The sequence below is a fragment of the Gymnoscopelus microlampas genome (genome assembly GCF_963454915.1).
Source record: "Gymnoscopelus microlampas genome assembly, chromosome: 9".
Taxonomy (NCBI): Eukaryota; Metazoa; Chordata; class Actinopteri; order Myctophiformes; family Myctophidae; genus Gymnoscopelus; species Gymnoscopelus microlampas.
In genome coordinates, this window is record NC_139946.1 from 22,583,796 (window position 1) to 22,605,928 (window position 22,133).

The 22,133-nt window shown below is 42.8% G+C and overlaps 1 protein-coding gene across 2 annotated transcripts in view; it reads left to right on the top strand.

The window, feature by feature from the left end:
- The first annotated feature begins 865 nt into the window (after positions 1-865).
- The window catches only part of ccdc50a (coiled-coil domain containing 50a), a 28,357-nt gene continuing 7,089 nt past the window's right edge, over positions 866-22,133 (top strand). The window contains exons 1-6 of one of the 2 annotated variants that reach the window (XM_084067605.1): positions 866-1,238; positions 5,507-5,569; positions 12,629-12,758; positions 14,801-14,891; positions 16,102-16,204; positions 20,332-21,285. In XM_084067605.1, the coding sequence (XP_083923731.1) occupies positions 1,190-1,238; positions 5,507-5,569; positions 12,629-12,758; positions 14,801-14,891; positions 16,102-16,204; positions 20,332-21,285 (1,390 nt within the window). In that variant the 5' untranslated portion in view covers positions 866-1,189. The remainder of the gene's footprint in view (positions 1,239-5,506; positions 5,570-12,628; positions 12,759-14,800; positions 14,892-16,101; positions 16,205-20,331; positions 21,286-22,133) is intronic. The other variant, XM_084067606.1, reaches the window with a different exon arrangement.

Below are 22,133 nucleotides of genomic sequence, written 5' to 3' on the forward strand. Positions count from 1 at the left end.
CTCATGACCCTTAAAAATTGGTCCGCGACCCACATATGGGTCCCGACCCAGGGGCCTCATACTGGGGTTTGCCTAGGGCCTCCTTATCCCTAAGCACGGCCCTGTGTAACAGAATAGGTGGGCAGGGGCACCGAGGAAGAGTGGGCACCTCGGTAAAGTCTAATATTTCTACAATTGCTACAAATTGCTTTAAAAAAAAACAAAAAAAACAATTGGGGGGCATAAACAAGTTGAAGGATAAAATTAAGTCTGATAATAATGATGTACCGTGCATGTTCACATCATGTATACTTTACATTACTAAGACCATTTTTCAAATATATAATATATAGCCTATATTTTTTTTTTTACATTTTGTACAAAATAGCCAATTTTACATCGAGGTGCCCAGATGTCCATAGCGCCCTTAACTTAAACCAATGTTTTCCCATATCAGGGAATAATTTAAAAGTAAATGGATAGGATTAAGTAGCCTAATGAAAGTCAAGTTCGGGGGTCCGTGACACAGTAAAGTGTGAAACACAAACACCTCAGTAGGCTACTTAGTGACCACCACACCACAGGTTCGTTTACCAAGTGACCAGCCTGGCTCTCCGTAGTGTATAACAGCTGTATCACAGCTGTCAGCTGGGCCAAAAAACGACGCGTTGCTAGTTTGTAGATCTGGTCTTTTTAACCAGCAGGAGGCGGGGTCAGGGGGGAAGGTAGCAGGGAAGGAGGGATAGGGACTCCCTCTGTCTTTGGTGTTTCGCCCAGGTGGGCGTGGTCATATGTCTAACCCCAAACTTAACCTCATGAAAACTATGCCCCAAAACCACGCCCACCTGGTCGAAACACCAAAGACGGAGGCTCTCCCAGGAGGGATGCTCGCTGAAAATCTGACATGCTAGCTGGAGGACTAGGACAGCTGCTGCTGTTGGTGCGACCCGCGACACGGTCACCGAAACCAATCAAAGGAGGGCCGTGCAGTGACCTGGATCAATCGGGGTTTGTGTGATTTTAAAGACGATCAATCAATCAATCAGTCAGATCGACCCCCCGCGGCCCACACCGGTCACCTTCGGAAGGAAGGAAGGAAGGAAGGAAGAACGCAGAAGGAAGGAAGGGAGCGAGGAAGGAAGTGTTAATTCAACGTGAAACGGGCTTTGACATAATATTGTCACTGTCTGTCTGTCTGTCTGACGACAACATGGCTGAGTTTAGCATCGATGAGAAAAAACTGCCGGGAGTGAAAGAGGGTAATAATAATGACAATAACAACAACATGTTTGCTGAACCTGAGTATATAAAGCTATATAATCTATGTGTATTTACCTCTGACGTTAGCTATAGCTAATGTTATCAGGGAATGTAATGGACGCAGGTGTTGGTGGTGAGAGGGGTGTTTAGCTAATGGCTAAAGCCGCTAGCAGCACAGCAGTCCTGTTAAAAGGTGTTCTTATAATAACATAAATCGTTTTTTTCGTCATGGCCGTACTGAGGCATATACATAATAGGTGTTGTTGCGGTTATGTGCTTTATTATTAAGCTTAATCTTCATGCTGATCTCAATGTTGTTTGTCGTTTAAATTCCAAGGGGTTTGCTCTTTCAAAATGACAACTTGTCTCCATAGATAAGGCAGTGAAGATGTCACCGACCTTTTAAAATGTATATGTTTTTACATAAAACATAACCAGACTTTGTGTGAATCACACAAGACTGGTATGTGTTGATCTCTGCGAATATGACACGATGTGGGACGTGCATGTCACCTGATAGGCCTCACAGTGAGTGTTAGGATTTGAGAGCTGCAACAAACAGATTAAAGCATGTGGCCAGTAGTCCATTACATCCACACTGACTGCCCCCTCTGTATTCCCCCTCCCCCTGGCCACCATGGCTTACTGAGCCTGTTGTTTTCTCTGCAAAGACATGGTAGAAAAGCAGAGATTTATGCTGAACTTATGGCTTGTTTAGCTGATGGAAAGAAGATCCCAGAGTGGGAAACAGCTGCTCCCTGGAATGTTTGGGATGCTGGAGTGGAAGAATAGAAGGAATGGGCTTTTTCCACTACTTAGCTGGGCTCCAGAGAGTTGAGTTGACTCAAAGTGTTTGGCAAAACGTCAGTTTTCCTGCCTCACATTTTCAGGGTATTATTTTTTTTGGTTTAAGTGACGTGGAGACGGAGCAAAGAATAATTTGGTTTCAGCTTTCTTTGCCTTGTGTCCCCTGATGCTCTGTGTTGACTTGTTTTGAATGAAAGGTTTGGTATAGGTACATAAGAAAAATGGCATGCACCAAGTGCTGAAACTTTTAAATTAACAGGGAGCTGTGACTTGTGTCTGTCACACAAACCCAGATTATTGTGCTGGCTGCACACATTTGGCTGATTATATGCAGTAATATTATTTGGATCAAATGTCAGGTTTCTTGCTCAAAGAGGTTAGGCGTAATGGTTGAAACATGCTCCCCAGTTGGTCAGAGGGTGTTGAGACCTCATTTATACAGTCTATGGTTGAGACAGTGGCGTCTACCCCTCTCCTCCTCACTTCATCTGTTCAACCAACTCACTCACCCAGCCAGCCACGTCATCCAGTCTGTCTAGCCCAGCCATCTACTATTGGCATACTATTTAATACTGGTTCAGCATCTGGGTTGACTAATGTGTTCCCCATTTTAAGAACGGGAACTCTCCTGATTCAGAATCATTCCAAGCTGTTTTTCTGGTCATCAATTATATTGGCAAATGTGCTTTCAGTTTCTTTTGAACATTTTCTCATACACAAATTAATGCTGGTGATACTTTGAAGTAGCCCACAGTTGTGTTGTCCTCATGCTATTAAATATGCATATCGGATGAGGTAATCTCTGTGAGAGAAGAGAATGGGCTCCGAGCCTTGTGGTGTGAGGTTGTTGAGTGATGCCACTGGGTTTATGAATGTTTAATGAAAGCTTGGAGAAGACTAAGAGTAGTAAATATAAACCTAAGACTTCTATGCTTTACAAAAAGCATAATTATTTTTATTTCGAATATTTTGAATTTGATAGCTAGACAGGCACTGATCAGTATGACAGGAGGTAACTTTTGTTTTCAGGCCACAGTGAATGGTTCTGTAAGCCACATTCAGAAAATAATCTTTCTGAAAACAATTACAATTCGACATTAACAGGATCTATTAAACAATCTGGGAACCCAGAGCCAACTGAATAGGAAAAACAGCGTCCTCTGCTGTTTTTGACTCTCAGTTGGCTCTGGGAGGAAGAAAACGTAGCACCCGTGCGCAAGGAAACCGGGGTTTTGGTCTGCCTTCAGCGCATCACTTCCGGTGGTGCGACTATGTTTTCATTCCCACTAACAATATTTCTACACGGAACACTAACCACTTCTCCCAGAGAACATGGATAGTTTTGGTTATAAACCCACTTGTTTCTATGATGAAAGAGTAAGTTAAAATGTTTATATCTTTCCGTGGTTTTGTCTGCTCTGCGGACGCTATTGTTAAATTAGTTTCGGTTTGTTTCGAGTGGGGAAGGATCGACGGACACGTGAATCCCGCCCACTACATTTGATTGGGTAAAGCGCGGCCTGCTTCCTGATCTGAAGGCACGCCCACTTGTAGGCAGTGCGTACACGCTATGACGAACCTCCCCGACAGATTCCAACGCAGAGTAGAATCTGTTCTTGAGAGATTAATTAAAAAATAAAGGCTTGTTACGTGTTTTCTATCAATCAAAGGTTTCTAGCTAGTGCCACATTGGAGAATAATTACATGTAAATCAATAGCTTAATTTTATGGATTATTAAATGAAGCCAAATGGGCGAACTTGAAGCACACTCCAGATGAGCAAAGACAAATGTTAACGTACGTACATACACATATTAAAATCAAACAAAACCGCCAAAGGGACGCCGACTGGTTTTGACCGGTAGTTGTTCCTCAGAGTGTGGCTAAAGAGAACTGTCACCCAAGTTCAGTCCTTTATATACTCCCAGTGGCCATTACATCAGTAAAGTATAAAATATACATAATTATATTGAGATTGCCATATCTTTAGTCACAGTGGTAAATAGAGTGAGTTAAATATGAAGCTAAAAAGTTATCATTTAAGTTCTGTTCAGTTTAATCCACTTTACACAGCATGACACAGATGTCATAAATGTACCGGAAGCTCACATCCATTATCAACTTGCACTGTGAGAATGTTCTAAATCTAAAATACACCCTTAGGCCTCTGCATTCCCGCCATAGAAGTCAATTAAGCTATTCTGGGCTAATTGAAGTTGAATGCCTAAAGGCAGATCCAACCATGGTGTTTAAATAATCATGTCAAATCAGTTCATAAATAATTATATCTCAGATTCAGTGTATTTGTGTGAGAAACTTGAGTTCTATGCTTGCTTGTTTTAATTAAAATGTTATCTCTCCAGGGAAGGCTGGAATCTCCTTCTCAGCAACTCCCTGCCTCACATTCTGCTGCCCACTTGTAGGACCACTGTCTTCTACTGCTGGTTACTGAGCATTCATTGCATGTTGCTAAGCGCACCTTAATGTTATTGGCAAAATCCTCAAATTTTACACTCAAGGTAACACTGAGAATTTTACTGTGCACTTACTGTAGATCTCTTTTTTCCCATAGGAATTGTTTAATGGTGACCATTGTCACCCTGTCGCACTAATCTGGTGGCTGCTTCCTGTAAAGATCCTCCTGTAAACAGACTCCAATAGAATATCATAAAAAGAGGACATGAAAAATCTTGTCAATGCGTTCTGTGTATCCAGATCTCACTCTCAAAAGCTCAAAATCAGCAAAGTCGTCCCAATGTTTTTGCCCAAACTAGTCTATTGAAGGTCAGAATGCTTGCTCAACCAGAGTTTCACTTCGTGTTTTATGAAGATGAATATAACCTGTTGTTAAGAAACCCTAAACCACAGACACACCATAGAAACACTTGGTGGTGGTGACTTCCTGTCTACAGTAGGCATGAAGTCTGGCTTGCATGATTAAGTGGGCACATGTTGTATGTATCACATCTGATCTTCCAATACTCCATGTTGTTAACTTGGAAAGTTCCTTTCGTATAAGCACACAGTTTTTATGAATGTTGTTACTTTGGCATATGTCATCTACGTTGGCCTAATCTGGAGACTGAAGTATTGTTGCCTACAGAAGATGGTTCAGTAGTTGTTCTCTAGTCTACGCTGCCCCGTTCAGACTGGCTTCCTGTCCCTGATTGTTGGCTGGGTGATATTGTTCTTATCAGAGCCACTGTTGCTCTGGTGTGTAGGCGTATGGGCGATGACTTTAGAAAGTCTGAAACGATGGATGTCATTCACGCTTTTAATCATTCAACAACATACGAGAAAAGCCTAGACTCAAAGATCTAATGATCCGTCTCGGATCCATCAGCAAATGTCTAGGCTATGGCTTAAGTTGATTCTGGATGTTGTATCCTGTCATAGTCTTAATATTGTTAAGTGAAAGCAGTGTTTCTGAACAGCTCTGTCTCGGTTTGTTTTTCCGCAGTGTGTCGAGACTTTGCAGTGCTGGAGGACCACTGCCTGGCCCACAATCTTCAGGAACAAGAGAGTAAGTAACGCAATACTCTGGTGGTGTTCATTTTCCTTTTTGTGGTGTTAACCAATAACCCCAGGGCTCAAGACATTACAAAACGGAATGTTTTGCAGCTGCACGACAATAATGACCACCTCCCCCGTGTATTCCTGTTGGATTTGGTTGAAATGCATGAAGGTGGTGATGCCTCTATCTGTCCTCCTCACACTCCTCCTCACTCATCTCTGACAGCTTTGACAGTTGGTCAACACTGTCTTCTACTGGACACACTTGATGTACTGTGGGATGCATTTTTTTTATTATACAACAGTTTGTTGAACCTCACTATGTCTGATCTGAGAGTCATTCTGATGAGTGACAAAATCTCACAATGTAGCACCCAAAACACATCACATCCACCACGTTTATTTCACCTGTAAGTTAGAGATGCACCGATCAAACGGCCGCAGATCAAAATTGCTGGTTTTATATCAAACCACATCGGCGACCGTCACTGTTATAAATTCCGGTTTAATGCCGGTTTTGTGTCAAATTGATACTTTATGGGCACTGCACAGCATGATGGTCAAGTTGTGTGACTCAGTAAGCAAGTAGCGTAGTGACAGCCTACAGATGCTGATTACCGTTGCAATGTGAGGATATATTCCATAATCCTGCGCGCGGCATTTTATAGCCTGCTCAATGCCATGACCAAAAAACAAAAATGGCGTCACCAGAGTTTCCAGAGTCCAGAAGGTCCATGCAGTTGGAGTTACTTTCACTTTCATTAACAGAATGCAACAGCATTGCAAACGTTGTTGCAGGCTACAGAAAAAGCCAGACTATAAACACCCCCCCCCCCCCCCCCTGGTTTCTTTGTGCATTCAACGACAGTTCAACTTTGGCACGGACGGGTGGTGTGTGCAACGTGCATACACTTCTCCCATACTCATCCCTCCTACCTGCACGTTTGCTTCTTCTCCAAATAAATTACTAGGTGCCAGCAAGCAGCTTACAACAACACAAGACATTGTGATCATGTGTAAATCATCCACCCACACGCCATGTTGGGCAAGACCTAGCCGGTTGAGGGTCTAAACGGGAGTACCGTAATTTGGCGGAAGTACCGCCCCAGGAAATTACGTTGAGGCTTTACAAATCTGTTAACATTCTCCGGGAATGAAACGAGTCTTGTGATTGGTCGAAAAAGATTGTTTCCTGGGGAAATACGTCGGAAGGAAGTCCCGCTTCTATAGACACTCTCTGCATTAGGTCGTGACCAGCATAGATATAGAAACCTAGATACCTCATTGGCCTCTGCAGTTCGTTGGATCGACTTGTATCGCGGGCTCCATTTTAGAGGAGGCAAGCTGCCACTCAAAGTGACTACTGGCCAATCACAGCGCGTTGACTACTGGCCAATCACAGCGCGTCTAACTGACTAGTTGCTGCGCGGCTGCCTCTTAAGAAAAGACCTGCCCCCACCTGTCTCTGATTGGCCTACCGAACGTCCCCTTCTGCACGCGGAAGTTTCCAGCTTGCCCTGCGGAAGCACGCCCGAGATACAGACGCCTCAGAGCCGGAGGAGGCGTCTACCTTTATGTCTATGGTGACCAGGCTTTTCTTTTCGCAGATGAGTAAGGCTGGGAACGAGGCTACCCACACGCTGGACTATTACATGTGCATACAGACGTCTTGTCATCTATATCCAGCCGTAGCCTGTTGCCTTGTCCGAAAGTTTAACAAAGTATACTGAGCAACAGAGATTTAAGTGCAACATTTTAAGTCCCTATACAGAGGTTAAAACACGCCAATTCAACTGGAGCTGTGACATAAGGTAATATTTTTGCCTTTGAAATAATTGAAAGGCAACAGACTAGAGTAGACTATAGTGACATAAACATGACGTAAATGTCTCTCCTTGAAAACAATGAAATGCAGACATGCATGTACTGAAATGTGTCTGAATGGGAAAATCGTATTTATTTATTTTTGCTTTTAGTCAAAATAAGATTTTGCATTAAGATAAGATCTGCATTTTATGTTCATTGTGTCCTTGATATTGTGGTCCAAACGCAACAATAATCTACAATCAGCTTCAACCTCCTGTTCTTAATGGTGTGATCACATCTCGGCTATTCCTGGTGCCTCTCTACAACTTTTCCTGTTAAGAAGGGAAATATGCCTCTGTAATTTATTATATTGGTCTCCAAAAAGCTGACTAATGTTCACACTCCACATACCAAGCACGAATCTGCACAATAACTATAAATAGATCATTTAAAAAACAGTTCTAACTCAAGTGGATGGCAGAGTCAACACTACAAACTATATCCGTGTGAACGCTCACATAATTATCGTTATATGTATTATTACTGGACGGCTGTTTACTATGAATGTGCTCTGGTGTGAACTTGTTTAGCCTGCAAATTGATTTAGACCCATTCCTTGATAGTCTGCTTCACAGACAGTTTGGGTACCTTATTGGTATTCTTCTCTGTGAGTCTGTCTCACAGAAATAACAACCTAGCCTTCTGCATTCCTAGGGCACATCTCTCTTACTTTACAGGAAGACAAGGTATTGAGCGTCAGAGAGAGTAGTAGAAAACTGAAGACTGCACACCAACAATCCAGTTTCCTCCACAGAAAAATGTGTCAAATTCTGACAGTGCAAACCGCAGTGTCAGTGGAAACAGGCTGATTATGCCTGTATAAACCCCCGCTTTGCCACTGTGTGTGCATTATGCCAGTACTGCAGGATGCCATAACAATGGTAGTAGGGTCGTGGAGCGCTATGGTGGACTAGGGTACTGTACTATTACTATCTGCTTTGTCTGGATCACATTAATGCCTGTGTGTGTCTACTACTATAGCAGCAGTCCACAGTAGCCATGGCTAGAGTCTGAATCGAAGTTGGACAGCAAAAGTAGATTAGCAAGCACTCTTCTACATCAGCAGGAAACGCCCACTGAGACACTATTGTCTGCACACATATGCATGCACACAGTGCAATTCTCAGTGTTATTAAATAGATAAATTAAGACTTGAGAATTTTACTGTCTGTCTGTACGTGTGCATGTTGGTGACTCTGTCTAGATATACTGTAGGTTACCTAATTGTCTTTTTGAGCTACATAATCTGATTGTAGTCTTTCAGGCGTTTTGTGAAGAATACAGCTAGAATTGTTTTAACAGCTTTGTTGTTTTGTTTACATTTTCTCCATAGACATTAAAACGTACTGGAGTCAATGTTGTCCTTGCGTGTAGTTGTGGATGTTTGGATTTCATTCATAAATCATTAATAAATCAATGTTTTCTCCAGGGACTATTTTCAGCTACACTTTTCAAAGCAATCCATGCTTTAAAATGCATTCAAATGCAATGTTTCAAGTTCCTGCAAGTTGATTTTCATGCCATACTGGAATGAATGGAATCCATTGGCTTCCTCAATTCTAATAAACCATGGTATGCTTTGGAAAATGGTCAAGTATACCATCAGTCATGGGCTAAACATGATGGCAGTATGGTCCGTCTCCATCATGGTGAACTAAGACCCGTCCTACTCTTTGAGGTAAAAATGCACACCCTTCTGCCCAAATTCGATGACAATCTATGAGCCAGACATAAGCAGGACGTCACCTTACTCCTACTAAACCCAGATGGCCAGTGTGGCCACAGCATCCCTGCTCTTGTCTCTCACCTTTTTCATGAAAATGACAAGAACTGAGATGATCAAGTAAAACTGCTTTTCATACTTGCCTGTCGAAAATAACCCGATTTTAAGGTTGTTCGCTTGGCCAGTGTAATACTGTCATGCAATGAACTGAATGAATTGTACGTTAGGCTTGTTAAAGAACAAAAAGTCAAAATCATACATATGGCAAAATAAGAAGAAGAGGTTGCGCATCAACAATGGGTTTTCTCAGTGGAGTGCTAGACCCAAAGTCCAGTATACACATCAAAATAAGGAATTGAAAAAATCCCAGAAAGTTTCAATTAAATGGAGGACAAAGTACTCACATTTCCACTTTCTTTATTACACACACCAATAAATGAACGCTTACGCGTTTCGGCTATGAGCCTTCCTCAGAGCATGCTTATAGCCAAAACGCATACATATGGCAAGTTCTAAGACTAGGCAGCCACAACTGTGAGCTGGAATCTGTTTTAACCCCCTGGCCTGTACCCCTTGTATTTACACAACAGACAGTTAGGCTTAGACTTGGATTTCTATGAGAGGAAATGTAGTTTGTTACTCTTCAATCATCAATCATGCTTTCCTCAACCCACAAGCACCTGTGGAATTTGTCTGATTCCCCTGACATGTGACATGCATGTGTTTTCTCTAGAAAGCAGCCTTAATGACTTCTCCAGACTACTGATTGTCAACGTAGGGTCCACGGACTCCCAGGGGTCCTTGAGTAGGTTCTGGGATGGGCCCCAGCTGAATGATTGATTGATAGGAACCAAATGGACCCTTGCAGGCCTGTACTGTAACTCGGAGATAAATTAAGACAGAGGATTTGACTGTAGATTGGGGTCCCAGAGATAAACTGTATCGAATGGAGGTCTGTGGCCTAATGCATATCAAACTGGGGTCCTTGAAATCAATAATGTTGAGAATCAGTGGCTCTAGACTGCTGCAGCTTGTTTTAATAAGTTTGTGTTAGTTTTCAGTGACTGCCTTGCATGGCATTTAGGCTGAAATATGGAGGGAAACCTGAGAGAGGGAGGGAGGAGAGAACCAGATGTCACATCCCTACACAGCATAATCTGGACTGTGTTAATTAAACTCTTGGTTTTGGCCAAGGACTGTCCTTAACACTTTTTGAGGCTTGTTTAAAAATCCCTACCAGATGGGGGTCCATACATACAATTCTGGAGGTCCTTGACATGAAAAAAAGTTTGAGCACCACTGATATTATAGCAACATAAGTGTTTCAGAAAACATAGGATTTAGAAGACATTTGTAGAATCGTATCTCAGGTCTTAATGGGTCTTAACCTCTCTGCCGCCAGGTTAACTGATCCGGTTTGAGCTGGCAAACCGTTTGTCTCCTTTTGACCCTGGAGGTCACACAACACAGGACGCATTGTTGCTTTTCACAGCCCAGCTGTCTTGTTTTTTCACTACCTCACATCAACAGATGGCAACCCGCTCTGTCAAGCAAAGAAAACCATAAGCACATTGGTATTGTTTCGTTTTTTTATTTGGAAGCCCAGAGAGTATGTAAAAACGACGAAGTTGTCATGAGGCTGCATGAGAGGTCATCTTGCCAAGGTTGTGTAAACCAGTGGTTCTCAAGAATCCCCAGTTTGATATGCATTAGTCCACACTCCACAGACCCCTTTTTGATAAAAGTTGCATCTCTGGGACCCCTATCTACAATGTAAAACCCTCCGTGGTCATTTAACTCTTGAGAGTGAACAAATGGAACCAAATGGACCCGTAAGGGCCCATTTAAGTTAGTTCTTAACTGTATTATCATTTAGCTGGGGGGGGGGGGTTAGAATCCCCTGAAGGACCCCTGCTCTGCACCTCAGGTTGAAAGCCACTGATGTAAACATTCAGCATATCTGACATATGTGTTGAAGTTCTTCTTTTTTATTTCCTTCAATGCAGCACGTCTTCAGAGTTCTGCTTCACTTAGATTGGTCTGGGCATTTTGTCTTCCATTTTTAAGAGACGTTAACACCAAGCACTAACTATAACTACCTTAACAATAACATTAAAGATCGTTCTAACTCAAGTGGATCGCAGAGTCCACACCTCAACTATAATGAAGACAATGGTGAACAATATAGTTATAGTGCTTGTTGTGAACAGCCCTTTAGAAATTCCGATCTCGCCTTCTCTTTCCCTGTTTGTGGAGTGATGTCAGACATTTTCAAGGTTGAACAATCTAGTGTCATAATGCCCCATCCTGTCGTTCATTCCCTCGAGAGACAAATATGTTTTCTTTTTCTTTTCTTTTGCAAAACCTCCTGTGGGATAAAGATAGCCTCCTATCTCGTCTTTTTGACGTCACGTTCGACGTCGAATGTTCTTTTTTTTCATCTGCAAGGTGTCATAAATGTACACGATTGATCAGTATCATCCAAATAAAATCGATGCTGGCCCCTTGGCTTGTTATCAACTGTCGTGGCTGTGACTCATGTCTTCTTCTTTACTTCCTTCCAACGATGAAGAGGGAACTTTTATGGAGCCCTTCTCGGGGGAAATTGTGGGATGTAATTTGGCCCTTTTTCACAAGAAAGCTGTGAGCCGATCGATCGTCAAGTAAGGGGGAGCTGTGTGAATGAGTGAGTGATGCGCCCGTACATACCGAGCGGCCGTAGTGCGTCAGCAGACAGGATTTATCACCTGTTATGCCAACACAGCCTTGGAATGGCACCTCAGCTTTAACAAATCACTTCTCAGTGAATCAGTTAATGGATCAAATACAAATTTTGCTTAGCCATTAATTTTAGCAGTTATTTTGCTCCTCCATTTGTGGGAGCTCAATGAAGTCATTGCCCTTTCTATATCTTATCTTATCAACTACAGAAGGCTTTCTAAATTAAATGAAATGTAGTTGATATGCTTATATAATGTGGCATTATGGAAACATAAATGTGCGATATGACACAGTGCACACAGCTAAATTTAGCATGATCCATTACATAGTGCATGCTCTGTCTGTGTATCTTCAGAGGCCAAAGCGGCACTTTGTTGGTTTATCTCTTTCTTCTACCAAAGCAGATCTCAACAGCACAGCTGTGCCCCTCTATTTAAACTTCAAAGAGTGTGTGTGTGTGTGTGTGTGTGTGTGTGTGTGTGTGTGTGTGTAAACCTCCACTCAGAGACAGAGTGGAATCCATCCTAGCTCAAGTACACAGAGTCCAACCACAAAAACAAACTTGGCGTATGCAGGTTTTCTCAAAGTGTAATTATCGTCACCCCTGCCCTCTCATTCCTCAGTAGCAGCAAGCAGTGCAGGCTGACTTGCTGTGCTTTGTGTTGTGTTTACATGCAGTCTGAAGAGTGTGCACTTGTGCTCGTTACTGGTGTGTGTTCACCGAGCTTAAAGGTGGTGTTTGTGTGTTTGTGTCTGCAGTCGAGAGCCACTTGGCGTCCAACGTCCATAAGAGTCGCCTGGTGCAGCAGGACCTGCAGGTGGCCAAGAAGCTCCAGGAGGAAGAGGATAAGAGGGCCAAGGTTCAGAACCAGAGACAGTACCGAGACATGTGAGTGTCCATCTCTCTGTCCTCATTGCCTCCCCCTCTCTCTGTCTCACGCACATGCACCATCAGACCATGTATGTATGTGTTCATATTATTTGACAACTAGGTCAGTGTGGTTCCCAAACCTTTCCATGCCAAGGACCCCCAAAGAGGCATAGCTTCTGGCTGCGGCCCCTGTTGAAATAACTTTAAAGAAGAAAATAGACAATCTACAAGCTCACACACAGCTTGTAGATCGGCTATTTTCTTTTAATGTTGACAGTAATGCTGTAATGACGTGCTGAAAATAGCAATGCCAACAATCTTATGAATTTAATTTCAATTTAAATATGTTTTTGGTATTATAACTTTAATTTTCCTCTCCTTACCAATTGGCCCTCCTGGTGGCCCCCTTTGTAAACCACTGATCTAGGTGTCGCTGTCTTTGTGTCTCTCTCTCGTTGTCCATATTTCTCTGTCGCTCTTTGCATGTGTTGCCATTGTCAACTTGCAGTGAGTGTTCAGCTGTGGTACGCTCAGTGCATTAGATACAAATTCACATTATGTAATATAAGTCCGTACCGAGGTATGTAACCCACAGCCATCACGTCTCCTGCTAGTATCCACCACTACTGCTAGTGTCCAGTACCCTGTTGTACATCATGTGCTACATACAAGCCACAAAGAGGCTCCACTCTGCTCTCCAAGTTTTGTAAAAATGTGCTGACTCACAATTCAGTCAGCCAAAAGTCAGTTTCTCTCTCTTTCTCTCTCACTCACTCTCTCTCTCACACACACACACACACACACACACACACACACACACACACACACACACACACACACACACACACACACACACACACACACACACACACACACACACACACACACACACGTGCACACTTTAAATTGGCATTAGAATTAGAAGCAACCATTACATAAGTTCACTTCAATCAATAATCTTTATTTAATAATGGCTCAATTTCATACACGAGTGCAGGCCAGTAACTCGCTTGCCTTGCTGGGAGCTCCTGCTGCCATCCACTCTGCCCTGGCAAATGCCACGTCATGTACACACACACCCACATATTCAAACATCTACATAAGCCATATCACACCTACAGCAGTGTAATTCAAGTGCAGGTGGACTGCAATGTAGTCAATCTGGTGCAGTGTCTCTTGGAACCGCACATATGTACACACACAATCTCCCGATCCTTTGTTGCGTACTGTCTTACTCACACACACTCACACACTCTCTCTCTCTCTCTAGTTCTCTCCTGCTCTCTCTCTTGTGTGCAAAGAAACACACACACACACACACACACACACACACACACACACACACACGCACACACCTCAGTGTTTACCAGTCTTCCACTCGGTTGGTGTCATTGTCAAAGTTTCAGTGCTCAATGACACTGATGAGCTGATAGCATCATGAGCTGTAGAGTAACATCACAGCAGGCCTGGAGAATCCTGCCTGGAGCGTAGGCATGTCATCCCTGATTGATCAGATAGTTATCTGATCTGAAAGCAAGAGGAATGCTACTCCATCATGTGTTGACTCTTCAAATCATATTGTTGTTTCCCACTTCATGCTGTGTAGATGATCTTCCATCATAGATATACACTACATTTTACGATTATCAACCATGCTACCTGAAAACACATCTGGAGTTAAATAAGACTGGTGGATGATTTCACCATGTTTCTGTTCTTCCTAGTTAACCAGCAAAACAAGCAGCCAATAGACCTTAAGTTGCCTCAAACTTTAATTTCTTTCTAAACTTAAATGTATTATAAGATGAAATAGTGTTGTGAATGTTATGTTTTTCCCCCCCTGAGCTCAGACTTTTGAACAACAGCCTCAAGGCAGATTGATTCAACAGGAAGATTATTTAATTTTATGCCTGTTTTATGCTCTGTAATCTGTAATGTGTATCTGCTATTAATAGTTGACTGTTCTCTGCCTCCCTGTACACATGCATACAAACTCATGCACACACACACACACACAACACATCAACACAAACATGCAAACTCACATACACACACCTCAGCGAGCGCCAAGATAATGAGATTGCCCATGAGATTCAAGAAGAACTGGTCCGACAGGCGGAGCAACAACGACAGCAGGAGGAGAAGGATGCGGTAAGAAATACTCTCTCACACACACGCGCATGCACAGTGCAGTCACACATGCCACGGATAAAGTGGTTAAACACATACTGTACACTCATTCACTCACTATTGCCCATTCAAGCAAGACATCATCTACATCCCATCAGTCAGCACCCAGTTTCGATGGGTGGCTTGTCTCACTTAAATCATTAACATGGCAGGTTTAAAGTTATTGTTCCAGACCATTATGAGTCAGATGGGTGCAATGGAGAGTGATAACTAAAGTCCAGAAAGTAGGTTTTGGGGTGCAAAATCCAAAACAAAAGTGCTTTGGGACTAAACACATACTGCTACACATATTTGACAGTATATAACATCCATCCTACTAAATAAATGTCTTGGAAAAAGTATTGCATTTTGAAATAAGTGTGCAGAAACTGTTCAGTTCTTGATTAATTAAATTGATTAGTTTATTGATTAGACTTATCAGGTTCACATTTTTCATGCTGAATGTTAACACATTGGCTGGCAGAATGATTTATTTATTTTCTACAGTAGACTGCCAGACTTTTTCAATGAAAAAAAAAAGTACTCAGGAGCCGAGATACAGAATTTTTAAGTTTTAAGTTAACAAGGAAGTGGATGGGAATTTAAATCTTCGAAAAATCATATCTCCTTGGTCTTTGGGTCAAATTGCAAAAAAAAGATTAAAAAAAATAAAAATAGAACGCAGATCTGCGTCTTTGACAGCGTGCGTTCTAAGGACGCAATAGAACGCAGATCTGCGCTTTTGGCAGCCAATGTGTTAATGTCCACAATGCAAACAAAGCTAACATTTCAGTACAGATGCTGTTAAGATTATATATTGTGTGTGTGTGTGTGTGTGTGTGTGAGACAGTAGAGTTCTCAAATTCTGCCCGTACCCGGCCGGGTACGAAAATGTATGCTAATTAGTCGGGCCGAGCCGGTATTTTTTCAATTGCCCTTAGCGGCCGAACGGTGAGGCCGGCAGAAATGGCAGTGGATGACACTTCCTTTTGTTTCGGGTTTTCGGGCCTAAAATTATGGTAATTGTTCGGGCCGGCCCAGTTAGGGCCGGGCCTTAATTTTCAGGTCCGTTGAGAACTCTTAATGGACAGAGAGTGGGAAGAAATGCAACCCAGTTCTACAGGCGGAATGGAACAGATTTTGTGGAGGGCAAGTTATCCTTGTTAATCTTTTTATTTCCCTCATAATGTAGGCCATCGCTCGTAAGCTGCAGGAGAAGTTGATGAAGGAAGAGCGGAAGAGACAGAAACAGCTGGAGGCCAACTTTGAGGAGGAGTACTTTGAGGATCAAGGAGGTGAGTTGGCACCAATAATTTGTCCATAATGTGTGTGTGTATGTGTGTGCGCGTGGGTCTGTTGTGCCACAGTCTATGATGTTTTCCAGGCATGTGTTGGTGTATGATTGTGCGACTTTGACGCTGTACAGTGCTGGATACTGTTGCTGACTTGGGGCTGAGATTTTCACAAGTGCTGTTCTAAGCATTATACTGTAGTTAACCTCCAGGGAAAGCTCAAGCACACCATTTGTTATCTCAATCTTCCCTTTCAAGTACAAACACTACAGTTGGTTTTGCAATGCTAAGAGTTGACTGCCAAGGTTTGCGTCTCATCTCTCATGTGTTATGAAAGATTATAAGCATTAGGATTAGCTGGTTTAAGATGCCCTCTAACATTGTTTCTCAACCGCTTTCTCTGGGACCTGAATTTTGCATCAACAATTAAATCAGGAGAGGCATGCATGGATAGATGGATAGAAAGATAGTCCATCTATCTCACACAAGAGGTATCTAAAGCATGCAAGATGATGAAATGTTTTCTTCTCGTCCATTCCTTATGCACACAATGTACTGAGCTATTTCTTAAAGTTACGATAGTTGTATAAAACCAGCCAAGGAAATGCCAACTTGCATCGTGGTTGGATAATCCATGCATGGAAAGACAGAAAGAAAATAATTCACTGGAATTTCTTACAACAAATGTTTTTCATAGAACTAACACATCGCATGCTTCTGGAAATCAGGAGCTTTAATTTCCACTCCTGCTGCGGGAGAATAATAAACCGGGATTTGAGACCAGGATGATAAAAATGGAAAATTATCAGTTGATCACTGGCCAGTGGGAATGGGGCTTTACATAACCAGAGTTGGTCTTGTCCCTGAATCTGAAGAATATCTTGCAACCTACTATTGTGTACCAACTCGTTGAGAATCACCTTTATCACCAACATCTTGTTTTACTGTTTAACATCACTGAGCACACAGGTCATTTGTATGTAGAAGTCCTCTAAAGTCCTAACGTGCAAACTCTGTCTGCAATTCAGGAGACCATAAGGTCCTTGATTTCTTTCAATCAGTGACACATTGGCCGATGGTGACTGTGATTGAAGCTGTGTGTAGCTGTAAAAGTTGGTTCCATCACACATCACTTGGCAATCACATTTTGGCCCGAGACAGAAATTCACTGATATGGTTGCCAGAGTGCTCATTGTACTGTATTGCATGAGCCACAGGTGTACAGATCAGAGAGCGTGTGTGTGTGCTGCATACAGTAAGGAGCTGGTTAGGGTTGAGGTCTGTTTGAAAGGACCCTTTAATCTTCTCTGGTGCCTAATAAAGGCTCAGCATCAGAAGCAAATCAAGTGCGTATTATGCTGCAGATGTAGTGCACCACTGCCGATGTTTAAAAAAAGACATATATTCATCATCAAAGGTTCAAAGTAGTCAAATGTGCTAATGTTTTATGTTGGCAGTCTTTCTTTGTTAATTCGCCTCAAATGTGTCTTTTTTCCAAACTGCACTTGTGCTGTTTTCTGGCTTTTCTGAACAAAACTCAATTCAAATCATCGTAGAGAGAAATGGAAAGCGGAAGCACAGTTAGTTGACTTTTGTTTTGCTCTGCACACTTGTTATCTTTAGCAAGGTAACACCCGCAAACTATAATACTGTGACAGCTATTTTCAAAGGTAACAAACATCCACAAACCATAATACTGTGACAGCTATTTTCAAGTGCCGCAAACAAGACAAATCGAGTAATGTACAGCTGAGTGCAGCACAGTGAGTAAGACGGGCCTGCTACATGTGGCCAACAGCGTGTGTGTGTGTGTGTGTGTGTGTGTATCGCTGAAGACTGAGATAGTGCTGACAAGATTGATCGATCTCATGTTGTGTGAATAGCTAACAGAAGAAGGTTGTCCAGTCTTGGAAAAAAAAACACTTGCCCATTTGCACAACCAGAAGGCAAACTCCATTTGCCCAAATATTTATTTTCCTTGCAATCGGGCAAACCTTAATGTTGATGGCAGTTGAATGCATGTGCTGTCAGTAATTTAAATGTATTCTATTGTTGTGCTGCTGAGTATAAATCTGTCTGGATCAGACTGTCAACTAAATGACAATGTAATATGTGAAGGGGAAGGACTTTTGGTGTAGAAAGTTGGTGTGAGACGTAGGCCTACAGACAAACACACAAACACACTGGCCATAATCACTTAAACCCTGCCATCCCTAATTTGGGCATTACATTATAAGCAAACATTTTCCAAAATGTTCAAACATTTTCAAAAATTATGAAAAGCAGAACTACAAGGTCACATTGCATCGCAATGTATTGTGAGCTTGTAGATCAGCTATTTTCGCTATTATTTGCGTGACAGGCAAATTATGAAATAGGACTTCCACTTAGTCTCTATGTAGGTTTTGGCTATTTGCAGTGTGCAACACCATTTTATGACGATGTATAGATCAGGCTGCAACTTATGCATAATGCAACCTCTCCCGTCTTAAGGCCCTAGCTACGTGCTTATGTGCACACCTGTGTACAGTACAACTGGCAGTGTGGCGTGCTGTGAACGTGTACATGGCATAACAAAGACTCTGATTCAGCTGCTTATATTTGTTTTTGTCAAACCAAAGCTATTGAATTCAGCTGAGGCAGTTGTGGCTATGTAGGGTCAATACTGAGCTTTCACTCAAAGCAGTCTTATGTTTGCTCCTATAAAGGGACGATCTGAATCACTGACGCTGTCATTTAAAATATTGAATCAAACCTGTGTCACTTTTATTATCATCATCTTTGGAGGATGATAGTAAAATTATAATGTCCTTGTGAACACACAGAGTAACACACACACACACACACACACGCGCGCGCATATGCATACATATGCATGCATAATTGCATATATAGTGTATATATGGGTGCTGCTGACACATGCTTTTACATACAATATGGATTTATTCTCAATCCTTATCAGTGGTGTAACTTCTCCCTAGGTGTTAGGTGAAATTAGGTGATGCTTGCAGACAATCATAAAGCAGCATGATAAACCATCAGGGAAAAAAAGGCATTGGTTGAAAGGGACCAGAAGCCAGAGAAATATGGGACAACATGTAAAAGGAAGATGGCAGAAAGGATTCGAGGAAGTGCTATTTAAGTTTATAATGAAACACTTAAAGTTGAAGATGGTGTCATACAGTTGTGTATAACAATCTGTAGAGTATGAACCCATTGACAGCCTTGCTTTCCCTTCCACTGTCATGATAAACCTTTTGACCAAAATCTTCAAGTCCTGTCGATAACCGAAAGTCTGAATTGTATGCAATTTTGAAATGGAGAACGGCACAGTCAGCAGAGATCAACGTCCTTTAGGGGAAAACCCTGTCACTTTGCAGGTAGTTGGTAGGTTGGCTGTCATGCCCTACAGTGGCTACCTTTTTTCAAACATTTAAAAGTAAACAGTGATGTGAACCAGTCAGTAGACAGTAACTAGCATTCCATTCAGCTGACAGTAGGTGATACTGGCTGGTTCGCTGTCCTCAACATAAATTCAAATGTTGGCCGATTATATGCGAGTTCACAGGAGGGTGGTTTACTCTGAAATGTGATTCTTCTGCAATTAACTTGAATTCCTATTAGCGTAACTAGTTAGTCTTTTTTCTCTTGTATTCATTCTTGCAACAGCCTTAATACAGTAGCTGGCTTGATGCCAAGACTTGCATTGATTGTATTGATTTTAGGCAAAGATATCATTATCAAATACCTCACATTAATTACCACAGGGCATATTGTGTGTTCCATATTTAATACCAAATGCCTTTGCCTATAAGCTGAATTTTCCTCTGTTCACCAGTGACGTTTGTTTCCATTGTTGTCATAAGAAGGCCTGCACCATAGACCTCAGTCCTGCAAAACCTGTCTTCCATTCTGGTCCAAAACCCCATTGCCATTCCTCTTTCTGTTCTGCTGTTCTCAGGGTAGCTTGGTTCATTACTTACAAACACTCTGCTCAACAGGTACTAACTCTGTGCATACTAACCAACTTAGTTCCAGCTCATATTGTGTCTGTGTTGTTGTTCCCGTCTCCATGCTCTCATCAACCATCATCCCCTCTACCATGTTGTACATCATCTCCACCTTGCCAGCTGCACGAGGGCCCCATGACTTGGACAAACCCAGCCGCCACGGCTCTGGCCCTGATAGACATTCCCCGAGCCAGCACGGTGAACCAAATGAACCTATCAGTTCCCATCGCGAACACTCCCCAGAGCACAGCTCTGTGGAGCCCAAAAGGAGTAGGTACCCAAAACAGGACCCTGTGGCACCTCATAGCCGTTCCAGATACCCAGAACACTACCCACCAGCTGATGGAGGACGTAGCAGGCACGCAGATCCATACCCAGAACATCTACACTCCCCCAGAGGCAAACACAAGGATAGGTACCCAGACTACCAGCCTACAGAGACCGGCAGAGTCAGGGGTCAGAGGGGGGATGAAGTGGAGAGGGTGGTGAGGAGGAAGGACAGGCCTGCCCGACCGCCGGCGCCACATAACCCCATAGAGAGAGACAGGGATCGGGAGAGAGACTATGACAGAGAAGGCAACAGACTTGGAGACCGAGAAAGGGACAAAAATCGAGACCGAGAGAAAGGCAGGAATGTAGAAAGGGACATGGGAAGAGACCAGAGGAGAGACAGAGATGATCCGGCCAGGCGAGACCAAGAGAGGGATAGAGGCAGAGGGCAGACTGGGGACAAAGCAAGGGAAAGGCACAGGCAAAAGGACAGAGAAGGACACATGGGGAGAACAAGGAGCAGGGAAAGGGTCCTTGAGGAGGAACCGGTGCCTGGCCACAGCAGAGACTTGTTGAGGGAGGAGAGGGTGTCCCGGGAGGAGGTGGAGATGGTGGATGACTATGGTGATGGTGAAAGGGAAAGGAGGGCCAGGGGCCGGCATTGCGTCTACCCTGGACCCGGGGAGGTCTTTGAGGAGCACAGGAGCGACGATGGGAGAGGGGAGAGGAGGGAGGCCTGGGACCCTCGAGACGGGGAGGGTCCCAGCAGGGAGCGCAGTGATACTGACCCTTCCCGGGAGACAGGTACAAGCCCGGCTGAGCCCACCTCCGGGACCATCTGGGTTTCTGTGTGGTTTGTCGGGGTGTAAACGTTGGGGCTGCTTTCCCACTGGGGTGACATCTTGGGGCTTCGGGTGGTGGTGCTGTAACCCCCTGACTACATGATCACTACAATCAGCAATCTCTCTCTGAATTTACCTTCCTCCTCTACTCTGCTATTGTCTTAATCTTTAATAATGGTGTTAAAGTTGGATGATGATGAGGACAAGGAGGATGATGATGACAATTTCAATTTGAGTCTAATGAGTGATTACTATTCCAATGGTCCTAAACTGATCTCTGATGGGGTTGAACCAATTGCTGTTGATGCTGTGCGTGTGGTGTGGGGTGGTTTGCTTAATCTGCCATCGTCAGACTAGTAACATCAACCCTAACTATGCTTAGGTGAAAATGTGTTTTGTCAATGTCTCGTAGAAATTTGCTACAATATGCTTCATAATTAATTTCAGGCCAGTACTCCCACGATTGATTCCCAAGCGCAATATTACTCAAGAGCTGTCAGTGAGCTGGTTGTACTGTTATTTTCTGAAGTAGTACTATGCCCCAGAGCTGTCCCATAAGGAAGGACTAAAATTATATATAGATTTTTTTCCTCTTTTTCTTCCTAGCACTGAATATATATATCCTTTGTTTTGTGTAATCTATTTATTTTTCTTCCAATTCTGATTCTTTGTCTCTGCATTCTGAGGTTTATTCTCACAATTGCAGCATATCTCAGAATTCTGTTTTCTTGTGAGGTGGGTAATTGTGAATTCTGAGATGTATGATTACAATTTTGAGGGAAAAAAACTAAATTCGGGCCTTTTTATCTT